This window comes from Schistocerca piceifrons, chromosome 1 (genome assembly GCF_021461385.2).
Source record: "Schistocerca piceifrons isolate TAMUIC-IGC-003096 chromosome 1, iqSchPice1.1, whole genome shotgun sequence".
Lineage (NCBI taxonomy): Eukaryota > Metazoa > Arthropoda > Insecta > Orthoptera > Acrididae > Schistocerca > Schistocerca piceifrons.
This window is the reverse complement of record NC_060138.1, coordinates 1,190,939,462-1,190,962,628: the sequence shown is the minus strand read 5'-3', so window position 1 is coordinate 1,190,962,628 and position 23,167 is coordinate 1,190,939,462. Positions and strand designations below refer to the sequence as shown.

Here is a 23,167-nt window from a genome sequence, read left to right as displayed (position 1 = left end):
CAATGAACACTAACAAGGAAATGGAAGCTATAGCAAAAAAGGAGCGAAGAATCATTAGAAGAGTACTTGGGCCGAGGTTTGAGAATGGGACTTGGAAGCTTAGAAGTAACAGAGAAGTGTATGACAAAATTGAGAAAGTGGGAGATACTATGAGGAAGAGAAGAGTAAGCTTTTACGCCCATTTGAAAAGAATGAATGATGAAAGACTGACAAAAAAAATATTCATGTTTTTTGACAAGAACCCCAGAACCCAGATTACCTGGTTCAAAGAAGTCAAAGCAGACTTAGAGGAGATGGGTATAGGAGAAGATGATATAACCAACAGAGACTTAATGAGAGACAAAATTCAACATTTTGAAGGATTTGAAGTGAAGAAGAGAAGAACTGGAGGAACAGTGTGGACAGAAGACCGAAGGGAGCAGCACAGAGAGAGGATGAAGACATATTGGCAGAAGAGAAAAGAGGAGGAGCGCAATAGGAGAAATGTACATTGAAAAATAGTTGTTTAACGCGGTCCCTAGACGGCCAAAATCGGAATAAAAAAAAATACACATTGTTACCGTTAAGTTACAGTTAGAAACGTAAATACGTAAGGGATATTACATTATATTGGGGTGTGAATTTGTTTACTCAAATGTGGCTTATTATGTTAAAGAACAGTTTTACAGAACAAATAGTCAAAAGCCCCGTTTGACAATTCCAAAGAAAATACCACAACTAATGATCGTATGTAAGAGCGTTGTATCTTAGTTCAGAATATTTGGTTCGTAAGAACACAAGCTTCTTGTAAACAATAGCCGGTACTTATCTGAAGATTGCCTAATAAGCCGGAAACTAGGTCATACAAATAAAAATCAGTAGAAAAAAAAACCGCCTAAGCGTGATTCAACCCTCAATATGGAATTGTTCTATCAAGAAGCGACGGAAGAATCCATAAATAAAAAGCAATAGTTCATTAAACAATCTCCAGTGACGTGAAATATCACTTGATAAATTTATAAGCCACAACTAGCTCAAGGTGATAATGGCCAGATAATCCGCACACAACCTTAGATACCAAAGCACCGTTTGACGGTGCAAAATTGTTACTATTACAGTTGCCATTAAAAGAAGCTCCGAATATCGGCCACAGTTGTAATTCAAGATAAATGCAATGGAACCGTGGCACCGTGCAGTTACGTGGACTTGCAATACCAAGTACCCCGGACGCATGTCCAAGTGGTTTAAGGAATGACTATCGAAAATCAAAGCGGCTGCACGGAGCAATCACATCCAAAAGTGTCACCACAAAATAGCTGACCATTTAAAGTTAGTCCAGGAACACGCTGTCAACATGCACGCCAGGTTAAATTTCCCCGCGCTCTCCTCTGGATTCGAAATAGACACTACTTTTAAACAGAACCTATGTTGACCGGTGACTGATTCCGCACTCCAGTTCCGCTCGCCGCCAGACCCAGGCGCCGGAATGTCGGCACCGAACGTCCTCGCAGTACATCAAACGCCGACTGACTACTCGCTATGCTCCGTGCGCTGTCTTCCCTCTGTCAATAACTACAGAAATTTGTAGCATATGAAGAGCTTCTCGACCACTGTACCCCAGTCCTTTTAAGACTGTAGTTCGAGAGAGGTAGCTCAGTGGTTCGCACATTGGATTCGCATTCGGAGGGACGACGGTTCAAACCTGCGTCCGACCATCCTCATTTGGGTTTCACGTCATTTTCCTAAATCGCTTCAGACAAATGCCGGGATGGTTCCTTTGAACGGGTAGGGCCGGCATCCTTTCCCATCCTTCTATAATCCGAGCTTGTGCACCGTCTCTAATGAGGTCGTTGTCGATGGGACGTTAAACACTTATCTCCACCTTCTCCTCCTTTTAAACCTCTACGGCCAGTCGCTGTGTTACCTGTACTACTGGTAGCCCTTTAGAACTCAATAATGATTTATTCTGCTGGTTTCATACGATTGTTCAGTAATACTCGACTGTGCCTCAGTATATGTTTCCTGGCCTATCATTTATTGTATTAGTGCTTTTCCACTCACAACACAGTAGTCTCCGCATCCCTTTATAGTGGCAGGTTCGACTCTTGTGGCATTTAGTGGTCAAATCAGAATTACACAAAAAGGTTCAAATAGCTCTAAGCACTATGGGACTTAACATCTTCCGGCCATAGTGGCCGAGCGGGTCTAGGCACTAGGCACTAGTTCTAGGGGACTGATGCCCTCAGCAGTTGAGTCCCATAGTGCTCAGAGCCATTTAAACCAAACTTAACATCTGAGGTCATCAGACCCCAAGACTTAGAACTACTTAAACCTAACTAACCTGAGGACATCCCACACATCCATGCCCAAAGGAGGATTCTAACCTGCGATCGTAGCAGCAGCGTGGTTCCAGACTGAAGCGCCTAGAACCATTCGTCCAGTGCGGCCGGCCAGAATTACACAGCGATGTTTACAAGCAGTATGTGTGGATCATATGACAGAAAAGAGAAAAAAAATTATGGAGTGAAACATGGCCAGTATTATACCTTGTGTGTTCCACAGTAACGAATTTCCATCCCTTCTTCCCCTCTCCCCTCATCCTGAGAACAGAACCCAGGAGCGGCGCCTCATGTCAGCTGTACTTGGCCAATGCCTCGGCTTGTACAGAATCCCCTCGATTCTTTTTTTGTCGGCGCCTGTCCTCTTAATCCGCGCGCCCTCAGGCCAGCGCCGTCGTCGTAGACACGCCTGCGACCGCACTGCTCTGCCCGGAGGAACGGAATTCGACAGGCGTGCGCCCGCGCGCACCCCGACCACACGTTGCGGTATTGGCTGCGACGCATCGCCTGCCCGCCGCAATGTATGCGCATATTTTAAACCGCCCGGAATGCAATTAAGCACCCGTTCGGCCTTCGGTGGATTCCGTCGATCCGGAAGCGGCCCACTGCAAAAGCTGGTTGGCTTTACTGTGCCCTCCACCCCCTCCCCTGTTACAACAGCTCCCCGATTCCAGCCCCCTTGCGAATGCAAACTGTGTTCTAATAGCGGACAGCAATAACTACAGAAGCTGGTGTCCTGTCTACTGTTACACGGACATGCATTTTTTTGTATGAATGCACGGTGTGTGTTCTGTGGGACATGTCCGAAAGAACAGGCACCACGCATTCATGAAATTGATTCGCCTAGAGGGCCAATGGATCCACCTTCTTCATTGCGGATGCACAACTAAGTCCGATCTCTGTGGTAATCTCAAGAGTAGCGTGCATGGAGGAAATGGACAGGTACTGCTGATACGTAGCGGTCGGTGGGGGTTATGGGTCGACCGTGAGGCATGCCGAGACAGTCCTCGTGGATACGGTAACAGTCTACCGGATGGCACCTGCGGAGTAAGCAGGAGATCCCGGGTTCGAATCTCGCTGTGGTACACATTTTCACTCGCCGCCGCTCATTGCATGTAATGTCTAGAAACACAGACATCAGTAATTCTCTCCCTTTCCCTTTGTTTCTGCCCCTCCTCACCTTCAATACACACGTAATCCATTTCTTTGATCCTCAGCAGTGTAGTTAACACACTAAACGAATGACTGTACCTCGCCTATTTAATGGTACTTTAATATTTCATCGACAAAGAAACGTTTCGGACATCACTCCAAATTCAAGCCCTTTTACCACAACACGTATGTATCATGATGGCCAGACTTTTCCTGTACTTATAAGATGCGGTTTCATGTCGTAGTTTTTTCTTATTACAACTTATATCCTCCAAGTTTGTTGAACACAGCGGAATAATACAGACAGCAAAGAATTTCAGCCAGTTCTGTATTCTCTGCTGCGTGCCAAAAATTCTTCTTCGACTAGTAGTATTAATTTTCATTTTTAGACTTTCATTTTCGGCTTTGTACACCGTGAGTAGGGAAAGATAATAGGAAACGTCATGCAGTAATGACGACTGTGATAAATTTTTAATATATTTGTTATCAACAACACACGTTACGTTGTCGTTGAATGGCGCAGATGTTTTATACACGGTTCAAACATCATCATCAATATCGTTTTGCAACTCCAGTTTCCCGGGTGTGAAGTACAACCGCTCGCCATCTGCTTCTGTCTTCGTACACCTTCTGTTCCAAGACAGTTTCTCATTTGTGTCCTTTCTCCTCCACATCTGACCTTACAGTCTCTTTCTGGGTCTTTCCCGTGGTCTTCTTTCTACGAGGTTCAGGTTGCTGTACCTTTTCGCAGGTCTTTGGCTGTTCATTCTCATTATGTGCCCATAACACTGAAGCCTATGTTCCTTTATGACACTGGTAAGAGGAACCTCGATACCTGCTAGTTTTCTATTCACCTCATTCCTGATTCTGTCCTTTCTAGTTGATTGGTTCATAGTTTTAATGAGTCTCATTTCTGTTGCCTGGATTCAGCTGAGGTCTTTGTTTAGTAGGGTAGAAGTTTCTAAACCATATGTTGTAATTGGTACGAAATAAGTGCGGTGCATGATTTCTTTTGCTTTTCATGGCATTGTGCCACCCCAGAGAAGATTTCTGATGTGACTGTAAAAATTAGATTCTTTCTGCGTCCTATTGATTATTTACTGCCTAATGGTATTCTCTTTAGGTTCAAATATAAAAAATCAAATGCTTTTCTCTCAAAATAAAATTCATAGGCTTAAATAATTCAGCTCTCCAAGCTGCAGCGTGCCATAAATATTTTAATACGTCCTTCATACATATTTGCATCCCCTCCATAAAATTCAGTATATTCAACTCCAGAGCAAATATTTCTCCAACTTTCAATTTTCAACAAACATTTAACGCTATCATAAGCTTTGTATATTAAAGTGAACGAACGTTTCAGATCAACTGAACTCCACGCTATTGAGTTCCATTAACACAAAGTTGCGAATCACGTTAAAAGACTCAAGTAAAAAAAGGAAAAAATATGTGATCATTGCTCTGAGGCAACATGGCCTTCGGCACCTTACGGCTAGTGACCAGATATTAGATAACGAAGCATGTCTTGAATGGTGTCATACGTTCACAATTACCCGCTAGATGGAACGAGACAAAAACACAGTTTCTGTAGTCAAGTAACATACATACATATAATTCAAAACATCACAAAAACTTGAATAAAATTTGTCCAAAATATATTACGTTTGCTGTGGCGAAAGGTAATCCTCACAAATAAGTTTGCGACATTGCAAAAAAATAGTGTCGAAGAGACCTCAGTCGTAGGACAACACTGAAAAATCTTTATATCCTGTCAACACTCATATAACCTACACTAGTAATATTCTCAAAAAGTAAAGTCATCTTAATAAATGGTTCAAATGGCTCTAAGCACTATATGATTTAACATCTGAGGTCATCAGTCTCCTAGACTTCGAACTAATTAAATCTAACTAACCTAAGGACATCACACACATCCATGCCCGAGGCAGGATTCGAACCTGCGACCATAGCAGCAGCGTGGTTCAAGACTGACGTGCCTAGAACCGCTCGGCCACAGCGGCGAGCTCAAAGTCCTCTTAACACTTTTCCTTCCGCACGTCTCGTACAAATTTATTCGCTTGACGCCGGCAGCGCTAAGTCGGATTATAAGGCTTGTCGCCGGCCACTTGTCACCTTTCCGTTGATAACACTTGAAACGTCCCCTTTGAAAAATTAGTGAATTACTGTGCTGGTAAATCCCTTACGTTATTTGATTTTCAAACAGCTGACCAAAACTGAACGTACTCAGACATTTCGCTCTTTACCTATTCTGATCAACTCTAAACTGACACACAATATTTTTAGCGCAACGCAATCTGACTTTCAAAAATCCCTACAAAAGAATTGCCCCGACTAACATTAACCTACACCTTTCACAAATCATTTACCTCACAAAAAACTTCGTTACTCGAGCTATTGCAACACAGCGACCGCCACTACTGCCAGTTAAATAAAATATTCAAACTACTGAAGGCATTAACTACTGACTGGCACAAGTAGCAAAAGAAAGATTTAGATAGAGAACTAACAATGTATTTACCTTAATAGTGTTCAAAAGTCATAATACATATAGCAGTTCATGACATCCATTCTTACAAATGTACTGTTTCTGATGGACACACGTCCAGATCATCCGCTCTCAAAAATCCCCCATCCCACGGAACCACATCCACCACTGCTAGCGGCTCACCTCCAACTGCGCAACGCTACGCGCTATTAACAGCCAATAGCCCAACACTACAACAGCAAACAACAATGCAAACCAGCCACAGACTGCAGACAGCACAGCCAGTGATTTTCATACAGTGCGCTACGTGGCGTTACCAATATAAAAACCTAAACAGCCTACTTACACATTCTTCTTACACATTGACATTTGCGCGCTTAAATTTTCCAGAAATCCTCTATTTTGCGGTATCGTTCCACAAACTCGAATTTTATTTTCAAGTAATTTCTCTGCACGTTCTACACTCTTATAATGATTATCCATGCAGAGGTGATGCCACCTTCCATCAGAAGGTGTCAATAGTTCCGTCACTATTTTTGCTAAAGAATGTCCAGCGCCGGAATATAGCTTGAATGAGGAAATGTATGCCGTACTCGAATCACACAGCATCAGAATGAGTATGCCGTATTTCGTAATTTTCGACGGATTTTAAACTTTAAAATTCAACCGTCCATGCCACGGTATCATTCCTTCATCAGTTGAGGTGTTTTGACTCATATTAAACGTTTCTTTAAACTTTCTGGAAAAATAATCAGTTACGAATTGCACTTTGACAAGCCAGTCGGCATTATCCGGTTTATTGATGCTGTAGGAAAAATGTAAAAATTATAATATTTGTCTGAATCGGTTGCCAGACATCGTTTTGCGAAATATCGGTGTGTCTGTCACCGGATTCGATGACCAATAATCATCGATCCTTACTTTTTTTACAATTCCCATAAGGATAGCAAGCCCAAACCTTTTTCTAAGTTCGGCTGCCTTAACGCTGACGAATTTGGCATTTTTTAAATCCAGTTTCCTTATATCGCAGTTATGACTGTAGTACTTGTTGGTTTCGTTGCTAATATATTTAAATAGATCGTTCCAATTATATAATTCTACGATATCCTCGACGCTCTGTGTATCTTTGGGAAATATGTTAAGACCTGGGGATCCTTCAAATTTATTATTTGTCCTCAGTAAATCAAAGTCTGACTACTGTGCAACTGTCTCCTTCGTCTGATTCAGCAGAATCAGTTGGCAACCCTAGCGTTCGCCGAATTCTTCCTACGATTCTGCTTCTCTTTCATTTTTTTGATATCCAATGTCTTCTTCCCAATCGGCCAAGTCCTCCGGAAAGTCAGACAAGACGTCCACACGTTCATCGTAAATAATCCTATTGTCTCTCTCGTCCGCCATGAAGGAAGGCCACAAGTACCTATAAAAACAAAACACTTGTTGACGTGTGTAACTTGTTGTTACCTAAAGAAAACACCAACAATAAGCAAAAGATACTGAAGTGCTGTCACCGGACACTGAGCGATGCAATGCACACGACACCACTGTAGTGTAGCCGGCCGTTGACCGCTATTTCGCGCGCGACGCTACTGTGGGTTCGCCGGACGGCATAGTGTTAATGACCTTATTTGAGCATTCAAGTATGATACTCTATCGGAGACGATCATAGTGGGCAGCGAACAATCTGTTACCGATACAAATGTTACTAAAAAAGCTACTCACACCACCATGGCTCTAAAGGACAGAGTTCTTTGGGCTTGACTAGCGTCTTTCCGCATCGAATGGCTGCCATGCAAATTTAAATGAACGTTCCACTATGACAAACGTAAGAATTGTTATCTTTGGCCAGAGTCCATGCACATGCACTGGAAACTGACGGCCTTGAGGTAAGGAACAGTCCATTCAACGTATATAAAAAAAAACTACGTTCACCCGGCATCCACCTGAACATGTGGTATTACAGGGTGCTGTAATGTAGCACCGAAATTTATTGCAGATATAGTCTAGGAATTAAAATCCAGGGAGAAGAAATAAAAACCTTGATGTTCGCCGATGACACTGTAATTCTGTCGGAGACAGCAAAGGACCTGGAAGAGCAGCTGAACGGAATGGACAGTCTCTTGAAAGGAGGATATAAGATGAACATCAACAGAAGCAAAACGAGGATAATGGAATGTAGTCGAACTAAATCGGGTGATGCTTCAGGAATTAGATTAGGAAATGAGAGGCTTAAAGTAGTAAATGAGTTTTGCTATTTGGGGAGCAAAATTACTGATGATGGTCGACGTAGAGAGGATATAAAATGTGGACTGTCATTTGCAAGGAAAGCGTTTCTGAAGAAGAGACATTTGTTGTTATCGTGTTCAGATTTAAGTGTCAGGAAGTCGTTTCTGAAAGTATTTGTATGGAGTGTAGCCATATATGGAAGTGAAACGTGTACGGTAAATAGTTTAGACAAGAAGAGAATAGAAGCTTTCGAAATGTGGTGCTACAGAAGAATGCTGAAGATTAGATGGGTAGATCACATAACTGATGAGGAGGTATTGAATAGATTTGGAGGGAAGAGAAATTTGTGGCACAACTTGACTAGGAGAAGGGATCGGTTGGTGGGGCATATTCTGAGGCATCAAGGGATCACCAATTTAATATTGGAGGGCAGCGTGGAGGGAAAAAATCGTAGAGGGAGACCAAGAGATGAATACACTAAACACATTCAGAAGGATGTAGGTCGCAGTAGGTACTGGGAGATGAAGAAGCTTGCACAGGATGGGGTAACATGGAGAGCTGCATCAAACCAGTCTCAGGACTGAAGACCACAACAACAACAACATAGTGTAGTTGGAGGTGCCAGCCCTAAAGCCCATAGAACGGGACATAGTTTCATTATTACTTCTGTGTTGTTTTATGACGAGGAGGAAAATTAATTTTAAGATAAATAAATTACCGTGACAGACTCATATTCTACCGCTGTGGACTTTACGTGGGCATCGACGGGCCAAAGACCTTGAAGTAGATGAACTTCAGGACATCGTGCGGCTGCCGCCTTGTGATAATTAACAATAACCGTTGCTAAATTATAAATTTCAATGTTAAGTGTAGTGTAAGTAAAACTACATAGCTGAATTCGCCCTTATGACAGTGGATGCTCGTGAGTAGCCGTCAGTTCCTTTTTCCGTCCTGTTTCGTAGGTGGGGACTTATGTAGTGTTCTTGAGCATTTTTCAATTTATATTTATTTCTGTGCAGCATATTCTTAAGTTTGAAATGTGTCTATGACCAGTTCCTAGAGGAGGCCATCTTTAGTAGCCCAAGAAATTCCTCGGCGTCTTCCATGATCGTTCGATAGTAAAAAAAAATTTATAGACCCTGGCACGCCCTCACCTTTCCGAAGTGTAGGCAGGCAGAGAAATTACTCAGTATATTTCTCTGCTTCACACGTGTCTCACTCTCGGGGCACCGGTGAAAGCTACAAGACGCTGAACTCGACATTGTGGTTCCTCAGTCTGAACTACCACTGTGTTTACTATTCTTTATTTATTCTTTGATTTTGTTATTCTTCTTCGTCCGCCTGTCTTCTGCCTGGTTTGATACGCACCGCCACGAAATCTCAGGGTAGCCCTATTGCATCAAGAGTATTCAGTTTTAGGATGAAGCAGCTTTCCTCCACAGTTTTTGCCCTGTACAACTCAAAGTTCCATGGAAGTTAATCCTTGATTTCTTGATACACGTGCTGCAGTCATGTCCCTTCTTCTTGTCAATGTTTTTCAAATGTTACTCTGTTCGTCGATTCTGCTGGGAAAACCTCATTATCATAGCTGTCCACCTTCCTTCTGTAGCACCACAAACCAAAGGCTCCTTGTTTTCTCCCAGCTTATTCACTGTGCTCTGCAACATTTTCGTCAAATTACGTCCGATAATTGGTAATAATAGTAGTCTCATGGTCTGGAATGCTAGACTGCTCTTTATAGCTTCTTTTCTTTGTCGTGCATTATTTTGTTTACAAAGTACCAGGATTTCTTCACTTCGTCTGCTTCATGGCATGGTTCCCAATTTTGATATTAAGTTTCTGGCTGATTTCATTTCTGCAGGTCATCGTTAATTTCCGATGTTGCAGTGCCTGTCCAAAGATACTTTGCATTGTAATTCGGAATAGCACAAGCACTGCAACATCGAAATTAATGATAATCAGCAGAAATGAAACTACCGAAAAAGTTAACATTCATCCACCGACATCAAGAAAGTGACTTGCAAGTAAAGTGTCTCACCTATCCGGGAATATATATAATAGATGTATGAGTACAGGCTGTAGAGGCGTGGTTGATGACATGTGGAAGTTTAGGAGTGGCCGTGAGTCGGGCACGGGTAGCCAAATTGTAAACCGACCGCTGGCGATAAGCGGTAAAGCCCCGTCAGGCACAAATGATCATTTTCGTCATTCCATTCTACAGCTAGTTCTCCATATTCGCAATTACAAATAGTTAATGTAGCTCATCAATTCCTTCTTTCTTCGACTTACTCTCAGTCCATAGATTGTGATGTTTAGACTGGTCATTACACTGAACAGATCCTGCTGTTCTTTTCCATTTCCACTGAGGTAGAAATATTGTCAGCAACTCATACCACTGATATCCTTTCACCTTGAATTTTAATCCCATTCTTGAACTTTTCTTTTACTCCGGTCATTGCATCTTCAGTGTATAGAATGAATAGCGACTGCGTAATTGTCTTATATTTTTTTCCAATCCGTGCATTTTGTTCGTGGTATTCCACCCTTATAAGGGAAACTCCCCATCGTAACCCCCCTCCCCCCCTCAGATTTAGAGGTGACACAGTGGATAGCGCTCAACAACTGAACACAGATCAAGCACGAAAATAGGAAGAAGGTGTACTGAACTGTGAAAGCTGAAGATAAATCTAAACAGGAACATCGATCGGTCCAAGATCAAGATATGCAACATCAAGAGAATTTGTTCAAACTCGGCATCGAGTGTGATTGCAGAGGGGGAGGCTCATGTTCAAATCTCGCCCAATCATTTTTTTTTTTTTTCACAAAATTATGAACTGCCCGTCCGGTCATTGACGTGGTCTGTTCGCTGTATTCAAATCTGTGTCTGTGGCGTGGTGTAAAGAGGGATCGCCGTGCCTCCTACTTGTTCTGCACAAGTACAACATATGATTCTTCTGTTCCATTTCTTAGGTTCTGACTCTTGTTGTAACGTAGTTCACACCTGTGTGCCACTTCTTGTTTTCCTTTCTGTGAGAAGTCTATAAGGCATGTGGCCTTCTCTGCCTATTCATCACATTTACTTGCGATGGTAATATATTCTTAAGGGGAGGTTTACTATCTTTTGGTTCAAAAATCTATTTTTTAAATTGCATTTTTTAATCCAACAAAGTGTTTAGAATCCACCCCTGAAACGGTTTTTCCAAATACGGAACGGAAATGTTTGTTATTCGCGGTTGAACACGAAAATGCACCTGCCTGAAACCGGCCTTTTTCACGCACCAGTTTTTTCCTTTCGGAGGACGAGTTATTATACCGGTGCTTGGGAGCAAACACACAAAATTCAAATGAAAGTTTGAACGCGTTTGTTTGGAAGTTATCCCCCAAGCATTTGCATTTTGGTGCGAAGACTGTGGAGATTGCGACTTCCCTGGCAGTGAGCAGCTTCAACGAAGGGTATTCAGAAATTCTGAAGACCATTACAACGATGGACGTCACCCTGGGATTCTATTCGACGCAGTTCGCCAAGCATTCGGACGACCACTGGATTCAAGTGGCCGAAAACCGATTGTCACCGGTCGTACGAGCGGCTCTGGAGCAGCGCAGGATGGCCCAGATCGAGCAGAACGCCCCCTCCGAGGAAGAGGAAGGACTAGTTTATGGACCCGGAATAGCAGATTGTACGTACGTTGCATAATATTGCATTTATATGCAGTCCAAACTTCAAACGCGTTTTATGGAAATGAGGATTTTTTTTTTTTTACCGCGCGGTATGGTAACTCTACTGAACCCATTGGCGTGATTCTTTGATTCTAACTAAATTGTCTAGAAGTTGTACCACTTTTATTCCTCTTCATCAACTATAAATATTTTTACTTGACCGACGAAGTCGAAAAATCGTTTAAAAGACCCTATTTCTTTCAAAATGGCCGCCATTTTGTTTACTATTGTCCAAATAACTTAAGCGAGGTACAACTCCTAAAGAATCTTGTATACTTCCCTAACGTCAAATCAATTTTTATGTCAGATGAGCCGGCTGGCCTGTGACATACCGCGCGTGGATGTCTACATCGAAATTTTGTTTCGTCCCCACGGCACTTACGCCTTTGCTCTTCGATATTTCCGGTCGAAAAACATCTGGTTTGTAGAGGAAATATCAATAAACATTTTGACCCAATTTGACATTGATATCTATAACAGACCCCGAGAAAAAATTCTCAAAGAACATGCTTTTTTCGGGCCAAAGATTGTAAACCTTCCCTTGACACGTGAATCACTATATATAACCAATGTATAAAATGACAGTTTGCAAAAGTACAGATGGAGAACAGCCATATGAATGACCGGATGGAAAGTTCATAATTTTATGAACTTTGTAGTCCAACACCGTGACAGCACAACCACGACTGCGTGATTCTTGCAGTTTGCTCGATGTTCACTGTTTCTATTTTGCTTCCTCTCCCACAGTTCAGTACACCTTACGCTTGTTTTTATGACTACTATGTGTTAAATTTTTGACGGGATATCAACTGGGGCATTTTACCACCTATCTGAGGGGAGTGCGATAAGAAGTTTCCCTTGCCAGTTATTCCTCTTTCTTCGTGCGCATGTTGTATATCACCCACCTTTCCCTGTAGCTTACACCTGTTTTCATGAGAATTTGTAACATCAAGCACCATTATAGATTGTCGAATTCCCTCACACAGTGGACAATAAACGTTTGTTAACTGATACTTATTGTCTCTATTTTATCCAGTAAAAGGGTTAAGTTCTCAAGGATACTAGTTAAAATTTACAATTCTCGTCATATTTCAAAGTTAACGGAATTTAGAGTTTGATGAAAAAAATTTATATTGGCAGCGAGGCAACCACCTGCACGTTTAAGCCCTCGTGAGTGCCGCCAGCTTGTCTAAGCGAACATATTGTGCGCAACGAAGCAAAGTAATTGCCCGGAAAATTGAATTAAATTTTTAATTTTTGCACGAAAATTAATTTTTAGAATCCAGTCGTTCCAGGAAGTTGGTAGACATACTCTCTCAAATGTTGCAGGTGCTACATTTTGCGCAGGGGTGTACTGAGTGCATTTCACGCTCCGCTGAAATAGGAGAATGCTGAACACTCTCTATTTCACAGTGGAGTGGATGGCGCTCGGGCTATTAAGCGCAGCGGAGTGCGGACGGGGTGAGCGCACTCATGTTTGATTCCTTTTTTGTTCTCATTTTTTTTGCAGCGGCCTGCGTGGGCGGACTGAAGCTGCTGCGGCTGCAGGTGCCGCAGTACAAGCTGCGCGGCGACCAGGCGCTGCTGCAGTGCCTGTACGACCTGGAGGACGACGCGCTCTACTCCGTCAAGTGGTACAAGGACGACGAGGAGTTCTACCGATACGTGCCGCGATCACACCCGCCGCAGCACAGCTACAAGATCGATGGAGTCAGGGTGGACGTAAGTAGTCTGCCAAGCGTCGCTTTTTCCTAAAAACGGGCACAAACAGTCTCAACGGCAAGGAAATTCTTTTTTTTCTTATGAGGTTAACGATTTCGGTCTGTTTAAGACCATCTTCAGACTTCATACCATGATGGTAGATGGCTCTGAGCACTATGCGACTCAACTTCTGAGGTCATCAGTAGCCTCATAATGGCAGATAGTGGCAGCGAACGGAGCAGGCGCTACGGCTCCACGAACGCTAACTGCTAAGCAGACTACCATCATGGCGTGAAGTCTGAAAGTGGTCTAGAACAGACCGAAACCGGTAACCTCATAAAAAAAAGAAGTTTATTGCCATTGAGACTGTTCATATTATTTTAAGTAATAAAAAAACAGCTGCTCTCCAGGATAAATGTACTCAAAAATGCCGGCAGAGGTGGCCGAGCGGTTCTAGGCGCTACAGTTTGAAACAGCGCGACCACTACGGTCGCAGGTTCGAATCCTGCCTCGGGCGTGGATGTGTGTGATGTCCTTAAGTTAGTTACGTTTAAGTAGTTCTAAGTTCTAGGGGACTGATGATCTCATAAGTTAAGTCCCATAGTGCTCTGAGCCATTTGAACTATTTTTCTCAAAAATTACTGTTACCTTTTCGTTTCTCTAGGGGTGGCATGGCCAAGCTCAAACAGTGTGCGCAGAGTATGGCAGTGCAGTGCAGGAAAGCGAGGTCGCAAGGTCGTCGTAGTGGGACTAACATCTGAATCCACCAAAAATTAATGAATTAGGTAACTGATTGAATTTTCTCATTTTGAGAGTACAAAAGGAGCCACGAGGTCTTTGTAATGAGACTGAACGCCCTAATACCTGAATCCACAAAAAATAAGCGAATAATGCATCTGAGTGAGTTTTCTTATTTTGGGAGTACAGAAGAAGCGATCTGTTTTACTTGCTGAAAATATTCAGCAGCCTATATCGCATAAAGCATTTCTTTGTGTAAGACAACAGTTTTAGACAGAATTTGCTGTACCGATCGGGTCTGAAAAAACTTTGTTGTTGGGAAACGTGTTTCCTTTACGTTTTACCTCACACAGAGTTGCCATGTGAATAAAAATCAGCGCATTACAAAAGGTATATCCTAACTAAAATATTTAAAAACATAAACCACCTAGTGCAAACGGAGGTGTCTCCCTTCTCTCTCTCTCTCTCTCTCTCTCTATATATATATATATATATATATATATATATATATATATATATATATATATACAGGGTGATCAAAAAGTCAGTATAAATTTGAAAAAAATAAACCACGGAATAATGTACATAGAGAGGTAAAAATTGACGCACATGCTTGGAATGACATGGGGTTTTATTAGAACCAAAAAACCCAAAGTTCACAAAATGTCCGACAGATGGCGCGTGAAAGGTCTCTTGCGCGCGTCGTTTGGTGACGATCGTGTGCTCAGCCTCCACTTTCGTCATGCTTGGCCTCCCAGGTCCCCAGGCCTCAGTCTGTGCGATTATTGGCTTTGGGGTTACTTGAAGTCGCAAGTGTATCGTGATCGACAGACATCTCTAGGGATGCTGAGAGACAACATCCGACGCCAATGCGTCACCATAACTCCGGACATGCTCTACAGTGCTGTTCACAACATTATTCCTCGACTACAGCTATTGTTGAGGAATGATGACGGACATATTGAGTATTTCCTATAAAGAACATCATCTTTGCTTTGTCTTACTTTGTTATGCTAATTATTGCTATTCTGATCAGATGAAGCGCCATCTGTCGGACATTTTTTGAACTTTTGTATTTTTTTGGTTCTAATAAAACCCCATGTCTTTCTTAGCATATGTGTCAATTTGTACCTGTCTTTATTCAGTTTTCAAATTTATACTGACTATATGATTACCTGGTATATTAGACACCGTGAGAGAGCAGAATGGGGCGCTCCGCGGAACTGACGGACTTCGAACGTGGTCAGGTGACTGGGTGTCACTTGTATCATACGTCTGTACCCGAGATTTCCGTACTCCTAAACATCCATAGGTCCATTGTTTTGGGCGTGATAGTGAAGTGGAAACGAGAAGGTATACGTACAGCACTAAAGTGTACAGACGGACGTCGTCTCTTCGACTGACAGAGACCGCCGACAGTTGAAGAGGGTCGTAATGTGTAATAGGCAAACATCTATCCAGACCAGACACAGGAATTCCAAACTGCATCAGGATCCACTAAAAGTACTATGACAGTTAGGCGAGAGGCGACAAAACTTGGATTTCATTGTCTAGCGGCTATTCATAAGCGGCTACGGTTGGTGTAATGAGCGTAAACAGTGGACGATTGAACAGTGGGAAAACGTTGTTTGGCGTGACGAGTCACGGTGCATAATGTGGCGATCCGATGGGAAGGTGAACGTCATCTGCCAGCGTGTGTAGTGCCAACAGTAAAATTCGGAGGCGGTTGTGTCATGGGGTGGTCGTGTTTTTGATGGAGGGGCCTTGCACCCCTTCTTGTTTTGCGTGGCACTATCACAGCACAGGCCTACACTGATGTTTGAAGTACCTTCTTGCTTCTCACTGTTGAAGAGCAATTCGGGAATGGCGATTGCATCTTTCAACACGATCGAGCACCTGTTCATAATGCACGGCCTGTGGCGGAGTGGTTACACGACAATAACATCCCTGTAATGGACTGATCTGCACAGAGCCCTGGTCTGAATCCTATAGAACACGTTTGGGATGTTGTGGAACGCCGACTTCGTGCCAAACCTCACCGACCGGCATCGATACCTCTCTTCATTGCAGCACTCAGTGAAGAATGGTCTGCCATTCCCCAAGAAGCATTCCAGCACCTGATTGGACGTGTGCCTGAGAGAGTGGAAGGTGTCATCAAGCCTAAGGGTAGGCCAACACCATATTGAATTACAGCACGAACTTTTAATTCATTTTCAGCTAGGTATCCGGGTAGTGTATATATATCCTCACCGATGCTTGTTACATCATAAAAACACAGTGCACAGTAGGACATGTTTATGTAACGTGGACATATTCTAAACACTGAAAGTCGGCTTTACACCGCGTACAGGGTACAATTAACAGGTAGTACTGCATCTTTGCAATACTATCTGTCAGTTGTACCTTGTACGCTGTGTAAAGCGGATTATCACTGTATGTTAATAGACGTGCTGCTGCATACTGTGTTTTTGTGATGTAACAAGCATCTGTGAGCGACGTATATGGACATGTACAATGGCACAGGGTGCTACATTTTTAAAAATATTTTATTTATGACAGACCTTTTATAATGCGCTGATTTTTATTCACATGACAACTTCGCGTGAGATTCAACGTAAAATTAATACGTTTCACAATAAAAAAGACTTTTAAGAACTGAAGATATAGCAAAGTCTGCCGAAACCGGTTGTCTTAAATTAAGAAATATTTTACGAGATCTACGCTGTTGAATGTTTTTAGCGAATGATGTATCCATTTAGAATAGGAGATACAATCTCGCTTGAACCCTTGATAAGCGACAGTCTCCAGTCCTTCCAAACTAATTATATGGGCAAAGTGCTTAGAGCCATTTGAACCATTTAGATTTATACCAAATAAATTAACAAGAGATGATATGCAAAACAGGTTAAAACATTTTGCAGAAGCAATGAAAAAAGCTTGATTTAAAACAACAAAAATTCTTCAAGGTAAGCCATGTTTTTACACGAGCTCGAAATTTAGCGCAGACTTTAAAGTGAGTTGTCTTTAATTGTTTCCACAACCAAACTCTTTCTCGAAATCTGACAGAAAACCAAAAGAAATCCTGGTCATATGTTAAGTACACCAGCGCCAAGACACAGTTAGTACCCTCACGGTGCGACAGCAATGGTAACTTAACGATCTATCAGGTTATCTCAGCAGAACACCCGGAGACACACTATTAATGGTAATGTTACTCAAGACAGTGCCACTAAGGTGCAGGTACTAAACACAGTGGTACACGTGGTCTCGGGGTACCATCTTTAATTCATAATCAAAACGTCTTCGATCCCGGGTTCAATCCCCGCCACTGTCTAAATTTTGATAAATAATCAGCTTTGGCGGCCGAAGACTTCCGGCATAATAAGTCAGCCTCATTCTGCCAACGGCCTTGTCAAAGAGGGCGGAGGAGCGGATAGAGGTTCAGGGCATTCTTTTGTCCTAGGGGTGGGAAATTGCCCCTAAAGGCGGAAGAGTCAGCAATGATCAACGACATGAGGATGCAGAAGGCAATGGAAACCACTGCATTAAAGACACGTAACGTGTATCCACAGGACATGTGGCCTGTAATTGAAGAAGTGTCATGATGATCTCTCCATTGGCAAAAGATTCCGGAATAGTCCCCCATTTGGATCTCCGGGAGGCGACTGCCAAGGGGGAGGTTACCATGAGAAAAAGATTGAATAATCTACTAAAGGATAACGTTCTACGAGTCGGGGCGTGGAATGTCAGAAGCTTGAACGTGGTAGGGAAACCAGAAAATCTGAATAGGGAAATGCAAAGGCTCAATCTAGATATACTAGGGGTCAGTGAAGTGAAGTGGAAGGAAGACAAGGATTTCTGGTCAGATGAGTATCGGGTAATATCAACAGCAGCAGAAAATAGTATAACAGGTGTAGGATTCGTTATGAATAGCAAGGTAGGGCAGAGGGTGCGTTACTGTGAACAGTACAGTGACCGGGTTGCTCTAATCAGAATAGACAGCAGAACAACACCGACAACGACAGTTGAGGTATACATGCCGACGTCGCAAGCTGAAGATGAACGGATAGAGAAAGTGTATGAGGATATTGAAAGGGTAATGCAGTATGTAAAGGGGGACGTAAATCTAATAGTCATGGGCGACTGGAATGCAGTTGTAGGGAAAGGAGTAGAAGAAAAGGTTACAGGAGAATAAGGGCTTGGGACAAGGAATGAAAGAGGAGGAAGACTAATTGAGTTCTGTAACAAGTTTCAGCTAGTAATAACGAATACTCCGTTCAAGAATCACAAGAGGAGGAGGTATACTTGGAAAAGGCCGGGAGATACGGGAAGATTTCAATTAGATTACATCATGGTCAGACAGAGATTCCGAAATCAGATACTGGATTGTAAGGCGTGCCCAGGGGCAGATATAGACTCAGATCACAATATAGTAGTGATGAAGAGTAGGCTGAAGTTCAAGACATTAGTCAGGAAGAATCAATACAGAAAGAAGTGGGATACGGAAGTACTAAGGAATGACGAGATACGTTTGAAGTTCTCTAACACTATAGATACAGCAATAACGAATAGCGCAGTAGCAATACAGTTGAAGAAGAATGGACATCTCTAAAAAGGGCCATCACAGAAGTTGGGAAGGAAAACATAGGTACAAAGAAGGTAGCTCCGAAGAAACCATGGGTAACAGAAGAAATACTTCAGTTGATTGATGAAAGGAGGAAGTACAAACATGTTCCGGAAAAATCAGGAATACAGAAATACAAGTTGCTGAGGAATGAAATAAATAGGAAGTGCAGGGAAGCTAAGACGAAATGGCTGCAGGAAAACTGTGAAGACATCGAAAAAGATATGATTGTCGGAAGGACAGACTCAGCATACAGGAAAATCAAAACAATCTTTGGTGACATTAAAAGCAACGGTGGTAACATTAAGGGTGCAACGGGAATTCCACTGTTAAATGCAGAGGAGAGAGCAGATAGGTGGAAAGAATACATTGTAAGCCTCTATGAGGGTGAAGATTTGTCTGATGTGATAGAAGAAGAAACAGGAGTCGATTTAGAAGATATAGGGGATCCAGTATAAGAATCGGAATTTAAAAGAGCTTTGGAGGACTTACGGTCAAATAAGGCAGAAGGGATAGATAACATTCCATCAGAATTTCTAAAATCATTGGGGGAAGTGGAAACAAAACGACTATTCACGTTAGTGTGTAGAATACATGAGTCTGACGATATACCATCTGACTTTCGGAAAAGCATCAGCCACACAATTCCGAAGACGGCAAGAGCCGACAAGTGCGAGAATTATCGCACAATCAGCTTAACAGCTCATGCATCGAAGCTGCTTACAAGAATAATATACAGAAGAATGCAAAAGAAAATTGAGAATGCGCTAGGTGACGATCCGTTTGGCTTTAGGAAAAGTAAGGGGACGAGAGAGTCAATTCTGACGTTACGGCTAATAATGGAAGCAAGGCTAAAGAAAAATCAAACACTTTCATAGGATTTATCGACCTGGAAAAAGCGTTCAACAATATAAAATGGTGCAAGCTGTTAGAGATTCTGAAAAAAGTAAGGGTAAGCTATAGGGAGAGACGGGTCATATACAGTATGTACAACAACCAAGAGGGAATAATAAGAGTGGACGATCAAGAACGAAGTGCTCGTATTAAGAAGGGTGCAAGACAAGGCTGTAGCCTTTCGCCACTACTCTTCAATCTGTACATAGAGCAAGCAATGATGGAAATAAAATAAAGGTTCAGGAGTGGAATTAAAATACAAGGTGAAAGGATATTAATGATACGATTCGCTGATGACATTGCTATCGTGAGTGAAAGTGAAGAAGAATTAAATGATCTGCTGAACGGAATGAACAGCCTAATGCAGGGCCGGCCAAACGCTGCACAGTGTGCAGACGTGCGGAAGTGCTGCACATGTGCGCACGTGTGCGACAGGGAGCGACAGCGCCATCTGTTATTAGACATGTGTCCTAAATGAACGGCAGCGGCTCGATATTCCTGTTTATGTGGTACAAGCAAGAGGAAAATTGGTCATTAAACCTATTGTTTCAATGTATACTTACATATAGGTTTTTTTTAAATGTGTGAAGGGCTACGCTCAGCTGTAGTCGATAAAACATAACATTCATCTAACTGTCGGTTATTATGCAGATTTCAGACGGAACTGATGAAAGATATAGCAATAATGGTATTGAAATAACAGGTGATCATCGAGAGGTCTGCGGTTATCATTCTGTTCAAAGGTCAGTGAGAGAGAAATTATGTGGGTGTAACTGAGGGCACCGAGAATTAGTTATAGGAAAACTTGCACTAGTTTAATGTTATCAGTTCGTTCTATGCTCCAGACATCGTTTGAACGATTCTTTTATGGAAATGAAGTGGAACAATTCGATTTACGGGATGTGTAGAAGTGACTAGCATTAACATTATTGAACATGTTATTTTTTAGTCCTGTTCACATAACTATACTTTTCTTTGCTGTCTGACAGTTTTTATGTAGAAATTCGTCAGTGGAATAGAGGGAATTTTCCAGGAGAAATGATTTCAAGTTAGATTTAAAACCTGCTTTGCCACCTGTCAGACATTTTTGTTATTGATCAAAAGATCAAACATTTTTGTTGCTGCACATTGAACTCCTTTCTGAGCCACTGACAGCTTTAATAACAGAAAATAAAGGTCATCTTTCCCTCCAATGTTATTGGTATGGACGTTGATGCCCTTCACAAATTGTGTGCATTATTGACGACGAATTACATTAGCTGATATATGTACTGTGGCGGCGCAGTTAAAATGTATAGCTCCTTGAATAGACACCTAAATGACGTCCATCTGTAAACATCATACATTATTCTTACTACTCGCTTTTGTTCAATCAATACTTTCGTTCTAAGTGCTGAGTTACCCAGCAAAACTATTCCATAGGACAGTATTGAGTCGAAATATGGAAAATGTATCAGGACGTTGATTCGTTTGTTTCCAAGATTAGCAATTATACGAAGAGCAAAAGTAGGTGAACATTGTAATGCGTTTCTCCCATTTCAGGTTTTCATCAAGGTGTACATCCAAAAAATTTGGGGCATTTTACCTTATTTACTGACTCCTGCTCTTGTGCTACATCAACTGTTGGTATTACTCTGTTTGTCGAACAGATCCGAATATAGTGTGCTGTTTCAAAATTCAGGGAGAGTATTTTCTGAGAACCATTTTATAATTTTTGAAAAATATCATTTACCACATCTTCTGTTGTTTTATTTCTAATGGGACTTATTATAACACTTTCTCGTGGGGAAATTACCAGTTGTGGTTAGTGAATTTTAAGGGGAAGGTCATTCACATATATAAGGATTGGGAGCATACTCAAAATTGAACTCTGTGGGGCTCCCTTTGTGAGCTCCCTTTGTGATCTCCTCTGACATTACAATTTTCTTCATTTCTGACATTGAAATACCTATTTGATTCTGTCTGTTAAGAATGAATCAAACCAACTTTGGGTAAGTTTATCGGTTCCAAAGCCCGCATCTCGTGGTCGTGCGGTAGCGTTCTGGCTTCCCACGCCCGGGTTCCCGGGTTCGATTCCCGGCGGGGTCAGGGATTTTCTCTGCCTCGTGATGGCTGGGTGTTGTGTGATGTCCTTAGGTTAGTTAGGTTTAAGTAGTTCTACGTTCTAGGGGACTGATGACCATAGATGTTAAGTCCCATAGTGCTCAGAGCCATTTTTGAATCAGTTCCAAAACACTGAGATTTTCTAAGAGACTATCGTAACCTACAGAATCAAAAGCCTTGCAAAAAACACAAAAAATACCAACTGACGTTACTTTAGTACTTAAGGCTTGTACTACTTGATGAGCGAATGTATAAATAGCATACTTAGTTGAGCTACCCCTTTGGAATCCAAACTGTGATATGTCAAGTAATTTGTTTTCACTTAAATGTGAGGGTACTGTTGAGTACATTAAATTTTCAAATAATTTGGTAAAATAAGTCGGAAAGGAAACTGGACGATAATTGTTTCGATATTTCTTATCTTTCCCATAAAGAGGTTTTTACAAAATGGTTCAAATGGCTCTGAGCATACGGGACTTAACTTCTGAGGTCATCAGTCCCGTAGAACTTAGAACTACTTAAACCGAACTAACCTAAGGACATCACACACATCCATGCCCGAGGCAGGATTCGAACCTGCGACCGTAGCGGTCGCGCGGTTCCAGACTGTAGCGCCTAGAACCACTCGGTCACTCCGGCCGGCGAGGTTTTTGCAGCTACATATTTTAGTCTATATGGAAAAATGACCTGTGCCAATTATGTACAACATGTGTCACTTTGTAAAGTGGATCAACTTTTCAGGAATTTGGCCGAGGTTCCATCAACATCACATAAGATTTTGTTTTTTACAATTTTTATAATTCTACTAATTTCAGTGAAGGGGGTCGGTGCTACTACTAGCTATTTAAAGTTTTGCTTGATGACTTTTCTGTCTATTCCTCTGCTCCTTCAAGTGAAGCACTTAATCCTACTTGTCTTGCTATATTTAGAAAGTGATTGTTAAAAGTACTCGTCACTTGTGGATTATCAGTCACAATATTGTCATTTAGTTTAAGTTGTGTTTTGTGCACTGACTGGCTGTCAGGTCTCCCATTAATATCCCATACACTTTTAATCTTATTATTCGCATTGTTTCTTTCTGTTATGATGCACATACTTCTGGACATGTTAAGGTCTTTCTTTAAACTGCTACAATATTTTTTTTTTTTTTTTTTTTTTTGTAGTACGCAGATAATGTCGGATCTTGACTTT

General features: G+C 41.9%; 1 protein-coding gene across 1 annotated transcript in view; it reads left to right on the top strand.

The window, feature by feature from the left end:
• The window catches only part of LOC124802461, a 238,461-nt gene that overhangs the window by 152,456 nt on the left and 62,838 nt on the right, over positions 1-23,167 (top strand). The window contains exon 2 of the mRNA XM_047263249.1: positions 13,427-13,638. Within this exon, the coding sequence (XP_047119205.1) occupies positions 13,427-13,638 (212 nt within the window). The remainder of the gene's footprint in view (positions 1-13,426; positions 13,639-23,167) is intronic.